The following is a 15876-nucleotide window of genomic DNA, read 5'->3' as shown; positions in this document are numbered from 1 at the left end:
ATTATGCACATACCTATTCTGAAGTAACACATTTTTTTCTCTTTTCCCAGGAAACTCTACCCTGTGCATTTGTAAGAAGGTAACTACATGTCAAGTTTTTAAGAGGGGCTACATTGCTCTTTTTCCCTTCTCCCTTGAGTACTGTCTCATTTCATCTGCCATGGTCTTTATAATGTGGAAGAATGTTGGAAGAACTACAGAGCATCAAAGCCACCATGTGCCACCCAAGGTGTTTGTCCAAGGCATAATTATTGGTCCTCTGCTTGGAACAACAGTTATTGTAATTGGGATTGGGGTGTTTGCCAAATATCAGATCCAGGCCACAACAGCCATAGTACAGACACAAGATCTAGTTTTATTTTACAGCTTTAATATTGTAATACTCCCTTTTATGTCAATGTGTGCCTTGGCAGGGATTATTGTTCATAGTCTAGAGGAAAGGGAACTTGATACAGAGGAAAACCCAGCTCGTAACCTAGAAGTAGCGCTGCTCTTCGTTGCTGCCCTAGGTCCATTTTCAATGTCATATTTCTCGATAGTTGCAATTGTGGCATCTGATCCCAAAGGGCTGGTTAACAGTCTCAACCTTGCCTACTGCATATTCGTAATTGTGGAGCATGCTTTGCAGAATGTGTTCATCACTGAAGGACTCCACAGGTTACCAACTGAGGAAGAGGAGGTGAATTCACACCCAAAGCTGGAAGACAAATGTTTCAGTCCTACTGTATCCCTCCACAGTGATATGGAACTTTTCCCCAATGGTCACCATGCCCACACTATCACAGAAGTAGAAGAACTGACAGTAATGGATGGTAAAGATGGGCACACAGGGCAAGAACAGGAAAAGACTGACTGTTCCTCACACAAAGGATCTACTACAGAGATGACAACAGACTCCCAACAAGTGAAGATTAGAACCTCCCAGTCCTATTTTCAAACTTATAAAAACCTTGCTTGGAAAAGGAAGACCCTCAAGGAGATCTCTGTGTTTCTGGTCCAGTGCAATATAATTGTAAGTCCTTTTAATGCACTATGTTATTCTTTAAATTTATATTTTAACGTGTATATGTTAACTGTGGTGTGCTCATCTGTCTTGAGGTTCCCATTTCCACTTTTTCATGTAGCCTCAAAAAGGGATTTTTTTCCCCTCTAGACAGACTGGTGGCCAAAAAAAATAATCAGAAAGCTCAGCAATTGGGCCAATTCATCTCTCTGACACTTATTTAATGTACCCAAGGATTCATAAGAAAGCCTTGTGGAAGCCATATGGCTTGTGCTACAAAGGCCCTGCCCTCAAGATGATGTATTTGTGATTCAGAGGCATGTAAGCCGTAATGAGAAGAGACCTCATTATCAACTCATTTACATGTCTCTGAATCATTGTTATCTACTACAAAGTGCAGATCAGCTATTTTGGGGTACTTAACTGCAGAGGCAGCATTGTATAGACAAAGGCATCCCTCTCCCCTCAGTCACTCATTCACACATACAAGTACATATTACAACACAAACATGCACACACCACAGTCCCCATACTTGGCCTGGAGTTATCTGCATGTCTCTACTGTCATCTTTGCCCACACTGTTCCCCCCACCCCCAATCCCTGTACTGGTTTAAGTGCTGTTAGGCCACATGAGTAGTAATCCCTGGTGTCTAGTGTCCCCCCCACCACTGATCCTTGTACTGGTTTAAGCGCCATTTCAGCACATCTTATATAGCAATCCCTGGTGGCTAGTGAGCCCATCTCTGTAGTGTAGTTTCTCTGGTGGCGTGTCTTCGTTCACCCAATGTTGCAGATATCCTTATCAGTCTAGCAGTGTTTGGAAGTATAAGAGCCACCCCAACCACAATTACACATACACACACACACACACACACACACACACACACACACACACACACACACACACACACACACACACACACTCAGATCCCTACCCACCCAACTGGGATCATACACTTATCTATTCATTCATTTATAGCATATGCACCTACCTCACCCCCTTACTACCCACCTTACACTATCTCCCGGCTAGATATACATACACAGTCACACATGCAGTCCCTCACATACACTTACTCACATGCCTTCTGATCCTACTTTACCACTAAAACCCCCAGTACTTACTGCTTCCACAATGGGTGGATGCAGCCTCTTTGGTGTGTTCACCACCACGAAGTAATAGGGATGGCTGTGCTGATCTACTCATCACAGAGAATTTATGAATCACTTGGTAAGTCAATGCCTTGCTGAAGGCAGTTCTAGGGGAGACAGCACATGGCTAATTAACATATGCCTCTCCCCTACCCATTCATCTATTCAAAAACACATAAAGTCACACCTACCTCATCTTATTACTACCCTCTTACTCTGTCTCCCAGGCATACACACGCAGACACACATACACATTCACTCATGCAGTCCCTCACACGCACTCACTCACAGACTGCCTGATCCTACCTTACCACTAAATGTGCTCCATACTTACTGCTTCCACGATGGCTGGGCATGGCCTGTCACTACAGTGATATGGTAGAGATGGCCATGCTAATCTACACATCCGAGAAATTTCATCAATCACACTGCGTGTCAATACCTTCCTGTTCTAGGGGTTGTGAGCACATGGCTAATTAGCATATGCATCTCCCCAAACTACTTCATTAGCATACAGCATGGCCATGGAGACAGCCTGACATGGTGCTGCAGGTCTTCGGGCAAAAGCACTGCATTGGGGCTGTTGATATGTATACATCATGGTAAACATTATGAATCCTTCCCAAAATGTAATTTCATATAATACAACCCGCATCATCCCTGTGGTAAAACCATATTCAGACACCAAATAAGTCAGTATTTTACCTGGTATCTGTATCTGTTGAAGTTCTACCTTTTACTGATACCTACATAACCCCGAGTACCTTCTCATGGCGTTTCTGTACTTACATCTGAGTATGCCATGAGAAGATAGGAATTGCAAGCTATTACCCCCGAGTGCCTTCCACAAGTGCGAGAAACTGTAGTGCAGATTTATATTTATAACTGACCTTAATGTAAAACATGCTGAAATCGTAACCGAACTTGTAATTTTCCTTATATTGTTACGATTCAGCGTGTTTTTACATTAAGGTCACATTAAACTTTTAGTGGAAAATCCGAATAAAAAGTGGTTGATAAAGTAAGTGGTGGCAGCCAATCAGATTCTTGAAATCCAAGCCACCACTTGCGTAACACTCCACCCCCACCTGTATTTTCTTTTGTTCCCCCCCCCCCAATAAATACAGGGTCCAGTAGCAGGTATTTCCTTTCTTTTTGCTGATATTTGGAGATTTACCGGTTATATAACAGTGTAGTGCCTCGCAGGATGCGCAGTAGCAAACCCCGCCCCTGACCGCCCATAACTACACTGACATATTCCATTCCATTTCTGTGGAAACAAAACTTTTCAGCATAGGAAGTCAGACGATAATTACAAGTGCAACCCTCTTACTTCAGAAAATGCACGCTAACTTGTATCTCAAAAGTATTAATATTTTAAAAGCATCCTAGATTATTATAACTGCACTAACATATTCTGTTCCAACAACAAAACTTTTCAGCATACGAAGTCAGCTTTGGGAGTGTCTGTCATGATTGACAGTTTTGACTGACAGCTGTAGTTGTCAACATGCCCTGCATCGGTATTGATATCGGTATTGTAAACGTAACAGTAACAGCAAGCAAGCTGTTTTTAATTTAACACAAACATATAAGTAGGGGGGGTGCAGGGGGGCGTCCCCCCCTGCAATAACATTTATAAGACTGTTTTACGTTGTGTTTGTTTACCGTCCTTGTTTACAGTACTTTATTTATTTAAAAGATATGGGGCATACCGCGTAATGAGGATAATACTCATGCTGCAAATGTTCATACAAAGCAAAAGGTAAAGTAAATATCTACTTTAACACAGTGTTGAGACGTCTCGGAGTTGGTATATTTAAGTAGAGGGGTGCAGGGGGGCCTGCCCCCTGCAAAACCATTTATAAAACTGTTTTGCGTTGTTTCTGTACAGTAATTATTAATTATTAGTAATTATTTGCTAGTGTGCATCCTGCGAAATGTATTTTCTTTATTTTTCCTTTGATTTACATTCATTTACTGCGATAACTTCTTTTTACTTCTGTGTTGCATGTTCTGTGCCAATCATGTATGCCACGCCCCAAGCTGCGCAGTACTGCCCGCGAGGCACTACACTGTTAGATAACCGATTTACCTGCTACTGGATTATTGTATTTTATTTGAGCATGGATCGCTGTTAGAGAGCCACACCGGTTTGTCGGATCTTACAGGGGGACTCTTGGTTTAATTCTTCTTCTGCTTGCCCCACCAACAGCTTTTTTTCTTCAGGTAAGCTACTGGATGCTGTTTATTTCCCCTGATCTGTCTCTCTGGACTTTGTGTTACCACTCGCTGCTGTTTACTCTTGTTTACTGCCTCGTGTATACTGCCTGGTATAATCTGTTGCAACTGCCTTAGTGCGTGTTTTCTGGTTCTTGTGCATACTTGGCTGCTGCGGCAGCATTATTGCAAATGTTAAACTGTCACACGCCGGTAATAATGTTCGGTATTGACAGCAGTGTTCTCCAGATTTAGTGATCGCATAATGTAAGTAGTGATGTGAAGAGTGTCTGAGTTCCTTTGCAGCTGTCTTGTGACTGAGAGGCATGTTTTATTTATTTTAGTCTATGGCGGATTTCAGTAGATTGCAGAGTAGTATGTAGGGAAAAATAACCGGCTTCATGAAACTGTTTATATGAGAATGTGACAAGGGTGTAGAGTAGTGCTTTCATTTTATTTTTTAACTATGTACGGGTCACTGTGGATGGTGGGCTAAAATCTTTCTCTTTCTGGGAAATACTCAGTTAATGAATCAACTACCTAGTCCCAGTGTGTGGCGGTGTGAGGGTCGGGTCAGTTAGGCAGCAAACATGCTCATTATTCAGGTTAGCTTCCATTACTAGGGCCCCTGTTTAGGATCTTTTATTTCCACAAAGGGAATGAAATGTTTAGAGAGACCCGGCACTTCACATGCACTGGCTGAATACAACACATTGCAGCTCTTTTTTTAGATACAAGTTATTCTTAATTACTTTTCAAATGTAAAATTTTATTCATTATTCATCCAATGAGGTAACCACTTTAGGAGTGGTATAATCACAGTTGGCAATAAATAATATTAGTTATACGGAAATATATTGACAGGGTTTTCTAACTTCCTGTGAACTTCTCCGTTTAGGCACAGATTCCTGACTCTGTGGAACTTCAGATTCAATAGACTGTATGTACTGAGTCAAGAAAACAAGTTAGGACTTGCAAAGCTCATTTTCCACAACTGGAAATTTCCTTGCATAATTCTGTTCTTCAGACTAGATATTTCCATTTGACTATCACAGGGCTATCTCCTGTATGAAATTCCTGAATCACTTCCTTGAGAAGTAATACAGATTTGCTTTTTCGTGGTCCTCGAATGTACTTAGGACCTTATCCCAGAGATACTGTAAAAATACCCTGGCTAATGTTCATTGAATATACCGTTTCTAGTGTGTTTATCATGCTGGAGCCTTTGCAAGTTCTGTTTTTTTTTATTGGGTCTACTCAAACTCATTTTCATTAGGTCAAGTTTGATTCTAATCTGCCTACAAAAGGAGGATTATTCAGGTGATTGCCTTGAAATGCAAGTCGCTGTAATTCTGTATTGCAGGAAGGTGCAATAGTTTATCTTCATTTTTTAATGCAGTATTTAACAGCTTCATACCTACTTTAAAGGTCCATACAGATCACACACCTAAAATCCTGGACCCTGGTAGTATAATGGATTATTCTTTTGGCACAAATTATGTCTCATTGCTAGCAATGACAGGTGGATCATAAGCAATGAATATTCTTCTTAAGTTACATATGGTTTCCTTTGATATGACTTATTTCATGCAAAACATATTTAACTAATTCAAATCAGCATTATCTACAAATCACAAACACGTATGTTATAACTCTTCCTACAGCTTTAGCATATATTCTTTTCCAGCCTCCTCCCGAGAAGTCCAATGGGTGTAAAATGTTTGCCTGATATTTTCTTTTCTCTGATGTGGCACACATTCTTTATTCATTATTTCAATCTTTTCTTCAAACGTTGGTGCCCAGGCAAAACATGGTAGGTAGTGCTTTCACTTTTACAAGAGCAAGGTGAACTGTATGTTATTCCTGTTCAGATTTTATGGAATGATTATTCACTTCCCCCACGGGGCATAACCTTTTCCCATTTTAAGTTCAAATTTCATTTACTGAACTTTTTCAAACTGTCATCTACTTTCTACCACCATTCTCCAAGACTTGATACACTCAGAAGTTGTTGTTTAGATCTATTTACCATACTATTAGTTCAGCTCTAGTAGAATTTTCTTCACTTCCCACAGTCTGTAATTCCCTTTGTAGTTTTGTCTGACATTTCAGTTAATGACATTCAAGGGAATATGCATTATCATGATTCTTAGAAACTCTGCATTCTAGTTGGTAGAGGCCAGCTGACAATATTATAGTCTATCTCTGGGTTTTTGCTACTGCCACTATAGGTAAATTCTGCTCACAAAATAACCTTAATAATGGCTTATAGTTAGTATTAACAGATTCACAGATTGTTACAAGGGGTTGGCCTAATGGTTAAGGTATTTGCCTTACAAACACAAGGTGCAGGGTTTGAGTCTCACAGGGGATAACTGGCTAGGCTTAAAATGGCTCACAAGGGCAGTTAGCTTAGTACTAATCTATGAACCCATGAACCAGGAGCATTGTAATCTGTGATTGGTCTGATAAGGATGGAGTATAGTTAGATGATGACCTGTTTGGACCTAGGTGACCTGCGCTTATAAGGTGCACAACATAAAAGGATTTCCTCACCACTGTGGCCACGGTGTGGTCGAAGGTAAGGCTACTGACTATGTTTGTATCTAGTTCCCTCACCACTGGGTCGACTCTTAGGTGTGTATTATCAACATGGCAATTAGCTGAGATGGTTGACTTCCCAATGGGTACAATTATGCATTTCTTAACATTGAGTATAATACCATGGCTTTGGTACCATTTGTTAGTCAGATAAAGGCCTTCTTGAAGAATGCTAGTACCTGCAAGGGAGTTGATCATAACCCCCAACCTGCAAACTTAGTCAGCCATAAACCTTCAGCATTTGCTTCCATTTCAGAGAAATTGATGCCAAAAAGGAGTAAGTCCACTACTGACTGGTCTCTTGGTGGAGGTGGCCTCACCTATTTTGAACTCCTGGGTCCTATCAGGGAACCAGTTGGCTATTCAGTGGTTGATAAAAGGGTTTACACCTAAATTAGTGAGCTTGTCTATAATGCCTGAATGGAGCATTGTATCAAAAGCCTTGGCCAGGTTGAGATAAGCTGTATGCATAGTCTTACCTTCATCAAATGCTTTGGTGAACCTCCCAAAGTCCAGCAGATTTAATAGGCATGGCCTTTAACAAAACCGAATTGTGATGTGCCCAGCATTTGCAGGCTACCTGTGTCCATTTATCATGACCATGATTATTCTTTCCATGGCCTTACATAAGAGGCTGGTCAGACTTATGGGTCTGCAGTTATCCAGATCCATGGTGAAGCAGATATGATTGAAACCTGATAACATTTGTTTACTCTTATGAATAGGTCTCATTAGAGCAAGGGTCCTGCCTTAGACACCATAGTGCTTGTGGCAGCCACCAAAAAGGAGCTAAAAGCTCTTCTGTCCATTCCTCTAAAATGGAGTCCAGGGTGTTGAACTGGTTTGTAAAGCTGACTTACACTTCAGCAACTTTTGCTTTATCAGACCCATCACAGAGTATAAAGTGGCGATATGATTTTCTTGCACCTGGGTGTGATGCTGATATGGGTTGGGCAATACAGAATGATTTTCTTACCTTGGCCTCAAGTTGGTCAAAGACCAGATTACTGTTTGCATATTTTCCCAGATCTCGAACTACTGGGTCAACTCATAGGGGTGCTTTATCGATGGATTAATTAATCTGGGTGACAATTTTCCCAACAGGCACTATAATGCATTTCTTGGCATTGGATTTCAGTCAATGACTTTGGCACCAGTCATTTGTCTGTGTTATACCCTTTTGGCCAAAGAGTATATGGTGGTGGCAGCAGTGGCCACCAAGAAGGAACTGGCAGAATAGTTTCTGTCTGTCCACCATAGGGTCTCTTATATTGGACAGTTTGCAAAGCAATTCTACACCTCATCCATTTTCTTGGTGCAAACTTTTTATATGGAATTTATGAACATTTGAAGCTAGGGGTTAGTAGGGGTAGCCTTTGAAGTAAGTATTGAAATCTATTTAAGTGTGCTTTGGGATATTATTAGGGAATGGGCTGGGCTGGGTTCTTTTTTTGTACCTGGGTTCAGTAGGGAATTAAATGAAGATCAGAATTTTTTGTATTAAATTTGTGGTTGTATTGGAGCCATTCATAGAATAGTTTCTTATCAATGTTAACTTGCTTTTACATAGTTATTAAGTCCCGTAAAAGTTTGATTTTGAATGTTATTAGTTGTTTTGTTGTTTTGGCAATCTTTCCTTACTTGTCACTACCGTGAGTAAGCTTTTTAGTTTGTCCTGAAAACCAAGCCAAGTTGCTTATAGTCTGAAGCTGTTTATTTTAGGCTTTGTGTAGATATTTTGTGGTTGAAGTTTGTGTGGGTTTACTGAGGATGAATGGCTGACAATATAATCAAATGTTAGTTGCTAAAGTTATCATGGTAGCAATGTGACAGTTTATCTAACCGAGCAAGCTGTAATCCCATTTGATACCACTGATGAATTGTTTTGTAAAGACATTATTTTTTTTTTGCATAGTTTTTCTTGTGTTTCCTAACCAGTGTGTCTAACACTCTGTGTCTCAACCTACAGCCTTTGTACAACCTGTTTGCATTAACTGGCAGTTCTGTAGATTAATAACACTTTTGGTTTTGAGTCACTTCATATCCTACACAAAACGCATACTATTACTAATGTAAAACTTGATGTGTTTGGATCTACTGTTTATGAGAGAAGATGCACAGTTGTGATATGTTCCATGCAACATAAGTTGTGGTGGAGGCAGTGGCAAGGTTCTGATCAGTTTTATTAGGCACACAGTTTGTCGAATGTTACTTCTTGAGTTTGTTCCTGCTATTTATGAATTTCTCCAACATTGTTGAGTTACTCTGGTAAATTATTGGTTATGCTAAGAAGTAAATGGTTCGTCTTCCCATGTCATCCTATTTACTTTTTTCTATATATGGCTTAGGTTGTATATGAAAGGCTCTGAGGTATTAGCGACTTGAGTATGCCAAGGAGCAAGCTATTTCTGTGTCCAACTATATATACGTAGCAGAAAAGGGAATTCCATGGGAATATTGTTGTGGTGAAGACATTTACTGTTTCTTCTATTTCTGGATTTATTTGTTTTCATTAGGACCTTAGGTTTTCCAGGTTTAGGCTCACTTGAGGAATCATAATATCTTCATAGGAGTTGATAATGGTCCCAAGCTTGCAATGGTCTCTAATTTTGATCTAAAAGGGGATAATGTTCTATTTAACAGCACAAATTTAGATGCCAAATAGAAGTATACCACTATGAAAAGAAAATATTTTCATGGTTTGATGGATTAAGGTGTGTGTGTGTGTGTGTGTGTGTGTGTGTGTGTGTGTGTGTGTGTGTGTGTGTGTGTGTGTGTGTGTGTGTGTGTGTGTGTGTGTAGATGTTATTTAGAGCATTTACATCAGCCTATAGGATCATAGGTTCATAGGTGTGTACTAGGCTAATGGCCCTAGGGCCTTTACAAGCCTAGCCATAGGATTACCCTGGCATCATGCCACCCGACCTTAGCTCCCAGTGCCTATGTCGAGTAGAGCCACTGGAGTTATCCACTCATCAAGATTTCTCTTGAAGAGGGTCAGCGAGGTAATCTGCTTGACATGTATGGGAAGTCTATTCCATAGCGTGGGCAGTCTCTAGGTTATGAACCTGTCCCTCCAGTACGCTCTGTTGATTGTGGTAATGAGGCTGAGGTCTCAGGAGTGTGTGGTGTGGAGGGATTGGGATTTCTTTAGATGTAGCATTTCCAACAGAGCTGGGTCAGACATAGCTGGGTGCCTGGCAATCTACTGGTATTGTGACTGGTCTTTTGGGGGGGAGGGGTAAAGTTGGCACTGGATCTATCCCATAGTGCTGCTTTCCTAGGTAAGCATGGCCTCAGGGGTGTCACTGTGATGCAATGTTTCATTTCTGTAAAGGACTCATGCAAAAAGACAAAGCCTGGGTCAGTCTTAGTCTTTTCACATGTTGTCTTGGTTTATCCCTCCACACAGTCTCCCTGCCCTCTGGTGTAGTGCATGTCTGTAGGTCAGGGCAAGAAGCTTTACATTAGCTCCCACCTTTGACTCCTTATGGCCATTGCCAAAAGAACACATGTAAATGGAAAAGGCAGCGGTAAGGCAGACTGCTGGCATTGCATGCAATCGGGAGTCATTGCTGCTAGCAGCAGTCTGAGTGGGTAGCCACCACAGGTATGGGACACTTCAGATGCCCACCATCTGAAGCCCCATGCCTGTCATCAGCACATTAGTGGAGTGGTGGTCCTTACCCTGCTTTTTCTCTTTACATGTGCCCTTTCTGTGTCCCTTTGTCAGTCATTGTGTGTAATTTGCTGTTTTAGGGCTGGTGGGTATGTACTGCTGCATCAGTCATTGTGTCATTTGGTGTTGTCAAGGGTGGCAGCAGTCTGAGTGGGTAACCAGCACAGGTATCAGACACATCAGATGCCCTTGAGTGCTACTGAAGTCCCATGCCTGTCCTGGGTTGATTAGTGGAGTGATAGTACTTACCCTGCTGTTTCTCTTTACATGTGTCCTGTCTGTAGCCCATTGTCAGTTTCAACTCATGCAATATTTCAAGTCAGGCAAGAATGTATTTGTTTAGTGATGTCTGCCTACTGCCAATCTGATGGTGTGTACATCAGTGGACGTTGTACCTAGACACCATGCATCTTAGAATAATCCTGGATGGCAGTGGGGAACTTGAAGACTCTTCAGCTCAGTCCCACTGGGCTGCTTTCCTTGATATGCATGGTTTCAAGAGTGCCACTCTGATGCCTTCAGTCTCTCCATGAAAGGCCACTTTCAAAAAGAGAGTCTTGGTATGTCTTTTTTTTTGTGATGTACCCTTTCACTCTCCCTCCAGTCTGGTACAGTAACTGTATGTAGGTCAGGGCAGGAAATATTACATTACTTCCGTCCTTGATCCCTTATGTCCATTGCTGAATGGACACATGTAAAAGGAAAAGGCATAAGTAAGGCAGACTGCCGACACTGAAGGAGGTCGTGAGACTGTAGTGGTATCAGCAGTCTGAGTGGGTAGCCAGCACAGGTATCGGACACATCAGATGCCCTTGAGTGCTACTGAAGTCCCATGCCTGTCCTAGGTTCATTAGTGTAGTGGTGGTCCTTACCTTGGTTTTTTTCTTTACATGTACCCATTTAGCAGTATGTTGGCCACACCAAGAATGTATATATTTACAGCATGTGTCTACTACTAATCTAATTGTGTGTGTGTAACCTGCTGGTTTTCAGGTTAAGTATGTACCTCTGAATTATCTTTGCAAATAATGAACCAAAACAATAATGCCTATGTGAAGTGAAGATTCCAACAGGCAAACAAAGTAATGAACATTATATACATATATGTGACGTAGTGATGCAATAAATCCCTGAAACATCAGCAGTAACCGACTTGCATTTTTTAGGACTAGGGTTATGGCAATTATGATATTTTTTTCATCTTTTACTGAATGACTTTGGTAAGGAAAGATGTCAGCTTGCTATGCAATACCTCATTTTGAAGACAGTATTAGTCCTTACAACATGGTAAAAGAAATGTGGCCTTGTGCTGTACACATGTACAAATATCGCAGTTTGCTTACGTTATGGAAATTATGATTTTTTTTCATATATTGGTAAATAACTTTGCAAGGGAGCATGTCACTGTGCTATGTAATACCCCATTTTGAAGACAGTTCTAATAGTTCCAACATGCTGAAAGAACTGTGTCTGTATGTTGTACACATGTACAAATTATCACAGTTTGTTTAGGACTCAGGTTATGGAATTTATGATTTTTTTCTTTTTTTGGTAAACAACTTTGCTAGGGAGCATGTAATTGTGCCAAGTCATGCCTCATTTTGAAGACAGTTAGTCCTTTTAACATGATAAAAGAACTGTGTCTGTATGCTGTACACATGCACAAATATCACAGTTTTTTAAGATTAAGGTTATGAAAATTGATTTTTTTTCTTATTTTAGTGAATAACAGCTATGGAAAGATGTCAATGTGCTAAGTAATATCTAATTTTTAGGAAAGTATTAGTCCTTACAATGTGGTAAAAGAAGTGTGGCCTTGTGCTGTACACATGTACAAATATCGCAGTTTAGGGCTTATGTTATGGAAATTATGAATTTTTTTCATATTTTGATAAATAACTTTGCAAGTGAGCATGTCACTGTGGAATGTAATACCTCATTTTGAAGACAGTATTAATAGTTCCAACATGGTAAAATAACTGTGGCTGTATGTTGTACACATATACAGATATCAAAGTTTGTTTAGGACTTAGGTTATGGATATTATGATTTTTTTTCATATTTTGGTAAATAACTTAGCAAGGGAAGATGTCAGTGTGCCAAGTAATACCTCATTTTGAAGACAGTGTTACTTCTTACAACATGATAAAAGAACTGTGTCTGTGCACTGTACACATGTACAGATATCACAGTATGCTTTGTCTTGTAGGATTATGAAAATTATACATTTCCAATACTTCTCATTATTATGCCCATATCTTTGCAAGGGAGCATGGTGATGACACAAATGATGCATTATTTTGAAGCTGATATTCAGCCACACAACATGTATGCTGATATGTAGCCCCTATCTATTACATGTGATGAGATATTATGCTTTATTTAAGCAATAACCAATGACATGGTGTGGTATATTGAATATTCACCCAAGGATGGTGTGGTTTAATCATGAGGGCGATGCCCAAGTGATTAAATAAAGCCAACCATGGGTAAATCTTAAATATACCACATTGCCATTATACAATGACATTATTTAAAAAAAATACTTACTTTTCTTAAATGTCTTTGTATAATGGTGCATTACTGTTCTTCCGCTGGTTGTGGTACACTGCTTCCTTGTTTTGATGTACTGAGCATGCATATGGGACTTGCGTCCCACACATACCCAGTACATCAATGCTTTGAAACAGAAGCAACAGAGAAAAGAGTCTCCGTTGCTCTGTTTTGTTTTTTTTAATGTTTTGAGCAATTTATACCAATGGAAAAAAGTCCGGGTGACTGGACCTTTTTCTATTGGTATATTGTGGGATTTACAACAGGCATGATAGCCAATCAGCGTGCACGTTTTGGAATATTAATGGGGGGGTCATTGTATAATTATTTATTAATTATGATAAATATAATATTAATCATATTTCTGTGAATATCTCCATAAAGGAGCATCACACAGTAATGGTTAAGGTATCATTTAAAAGCTGACATTCATACAAATTAAATAACAAATTGTATGGGTATACATAGTACATTCACCAAGATATTGTGCTTTGTTTTTCCAAAAAGGTAAAAAATATGCACAATTTCAGCATTCCTTCACAAATATTTAATAATGTCTTAGACACACACTATCAATAATTACACTGTTGGAAAGGTCAGTGTCTGCTGAACAACTTTCGCATTTACATTTTTGGTCTTGCTCTTATAGTTAGAGTTATGAACATTTGTTTTCTGTATGGTATTACAAATGGAGTTTCTGAAAATGAGCTCAGTCTGCACTGTTCCTATGGTGGAAGTAAGCAGGCAGCATTTTCTGAGTGAATGAGATGCAGAAAATCTTGAGGACTGCTAATGAAAATCTGGCATTATTTAGTTTTTTGTAAAGAAGAAATAAGTATACCTTTTTAGATGAAGTCCATCCATTTAAGTACTTTTGGATGATACGGTACAGTCTCTGAAACACTGCCAAGCCTAAAATATGTTACAAGATCTGCACTGACATTAAAAAAGCAGATGTGCAAATTAATTAACTGTTATGTGCAGGCCAGTATCAAGTATTACTTTTAATTCATCAGTCAGCATTTAACCAAACATATTTTTCATCTATGTATTTATTTATGAAAGTAATTCTGTCATAAGTGGGATTTTGCCAGCAGAATGAAAAGTTATGCTTTCTTTTATAACTGATAAGATACCTGCCAGAGTCTTAAAGAAATGCAAAAAATATTTACTGAGGTCTATATCTGGTCCATCCATTTTGGCCACTTAAATACCAGTCTAATATCATGAACTAATTTCAGTCTCTGATTTTTCTCTATAGACTGTATTCCATTTCACCATTTTTATTTTTTTCAAAATATTTAATTAATTTTTTTCAAAAGACAATATCCAAAACCAGGATAGTATGTTTATTTATTTATTTGTTTTTATTCAGCTCCTCCACAACCTTGCATAACATCTGACTGCCCCATCCTAATACAAATCCCCCAGTTACTCCTTACTGGGCAAACCTGGAAGTAACTCAGTAGGTGGGCCTCCTTACTCTTAAACAAGTTGACCTCTATGGTAACTTTTTGCACTAGGCAGCTGTATGTTGGCCAAAGTTCCTACCTGTAGATGTAACAACTGAAAATGTTATCATTGCCGCCCCTTTTTTAATATGAGGAGATGTGAGGCTTTCAGTCTATATCAGAGTGCACAGGTGTGGTTTCCCAGCCCTTCCCCCAATATGATAGGAGAGCTGTCCATTAGCTGCTCCATCCTATTCCCCCAAAGCATGAATCAATTCCTTTACTTAAATCACCAACAACAAAGACACACCCTGTTTGCTATTGCATTGAGCTGAAGGATACAGGTAAGGAGTAAGCTACATAAGGTATACTTTTTCTATGGATAATAGCTGTATATTTTTCCCTTCCCTCAGAAGAACATGATACAATACCCCACTCGGGTATCATTGAAAAACTCATCAGCTTAAATGTTAACCCATACATCACAAGATGGGTTGTAAACTGGCTGAGTGACAGAACCCACAGGGTCAGAGTTGCTGGCGCCATGTCAGACTCAAAGCCTGTCACAAGTGGTGTACCACAGGGCTCAGTCCTGGGCCCACTCTTGTTTGGCATCTACTTTTCCGAAGTACAAGCAAACACAGGAGTGTTATGGCTGACAAAGTTTGCAGATGACTGCAAACTGGGCGCCATAGTAGAAAACACATCTGACACAGATATCCTTCAGAAGGGTCTCACAAAAATGGATAACTGGTGCCAGAGCCATGGCCTAAAGTTAAATGCCAAAAAATGCATAGTCATACCCTTCGGGAAAAACAAGGTTACCCCTAGCTACCAAATAGGTGGCAATCCACTGAGCACAGAAGAAGTTATCAGGGACCTGGGGACCCAGGTTGATAGTAGTCTGTCATTTGACACCCATGTAGCTAAAGTAGTTAGGAAGACCTTCTACATTGCCCACCTTATCATGAAGGGATTCTCATCTAGATCAAGGGAGGTCATAGTCTCCCTATACTCATCACTCATCAGACCAATGATTGAGTACAATGCCCCATTCGGAATGTATCTGACCCGACACTTGCAGCAACTGGAGAGGCCACAAAAGTTCCTCACCAAAAGGATAAAGGGTCTCAAACATCTGTCCTATGCTGCCCGACTGAAAGAACTCCAGCTCTATTCAGTCGCCACCGCTTGCTCAGAGGTGACCTTTGCCTAA

General features: G+C 40.0%; 1 protein-coding gene across 1 annotated transcript in view; it reads left to right on the top strand.

Annotated features, from left to right (window-relative positions):
* The window catches only part of LOC122816310 (proton channel OTOP3-like), a 256108-nt gene that overhangs the window by 203457 nt on the left and 36775 nt on the right, over positions 1 to 15876 (top strand). The window contains exon 7 of the mRNA XM_044089042.1: positions 51 to 1012. Coding sequence (XP_043944977.1) covers positions 51 to 1012 — 962 coding nt within the window. The remainder of the gene's footprint in view (positions 1 to 50; positions 1013 to 15876) is intronic.

This window comes from Protopterus annectens, chromosome 12.part0 (assembly GCF_019279795.1).
Source record: "Protopterus annectens isolate FY-2018-M chromosome 12.part0, PAN1.0, whole genome shotgun sequence".
NCBI lineage: Eukaryota > Metazoa > Chordata > Ceratodontiformes > Protopteridae > Protopterus > Protopterus annectens.
This window is presented reverse-complemented; position numbering and strand designations above follow the sequence as displayed.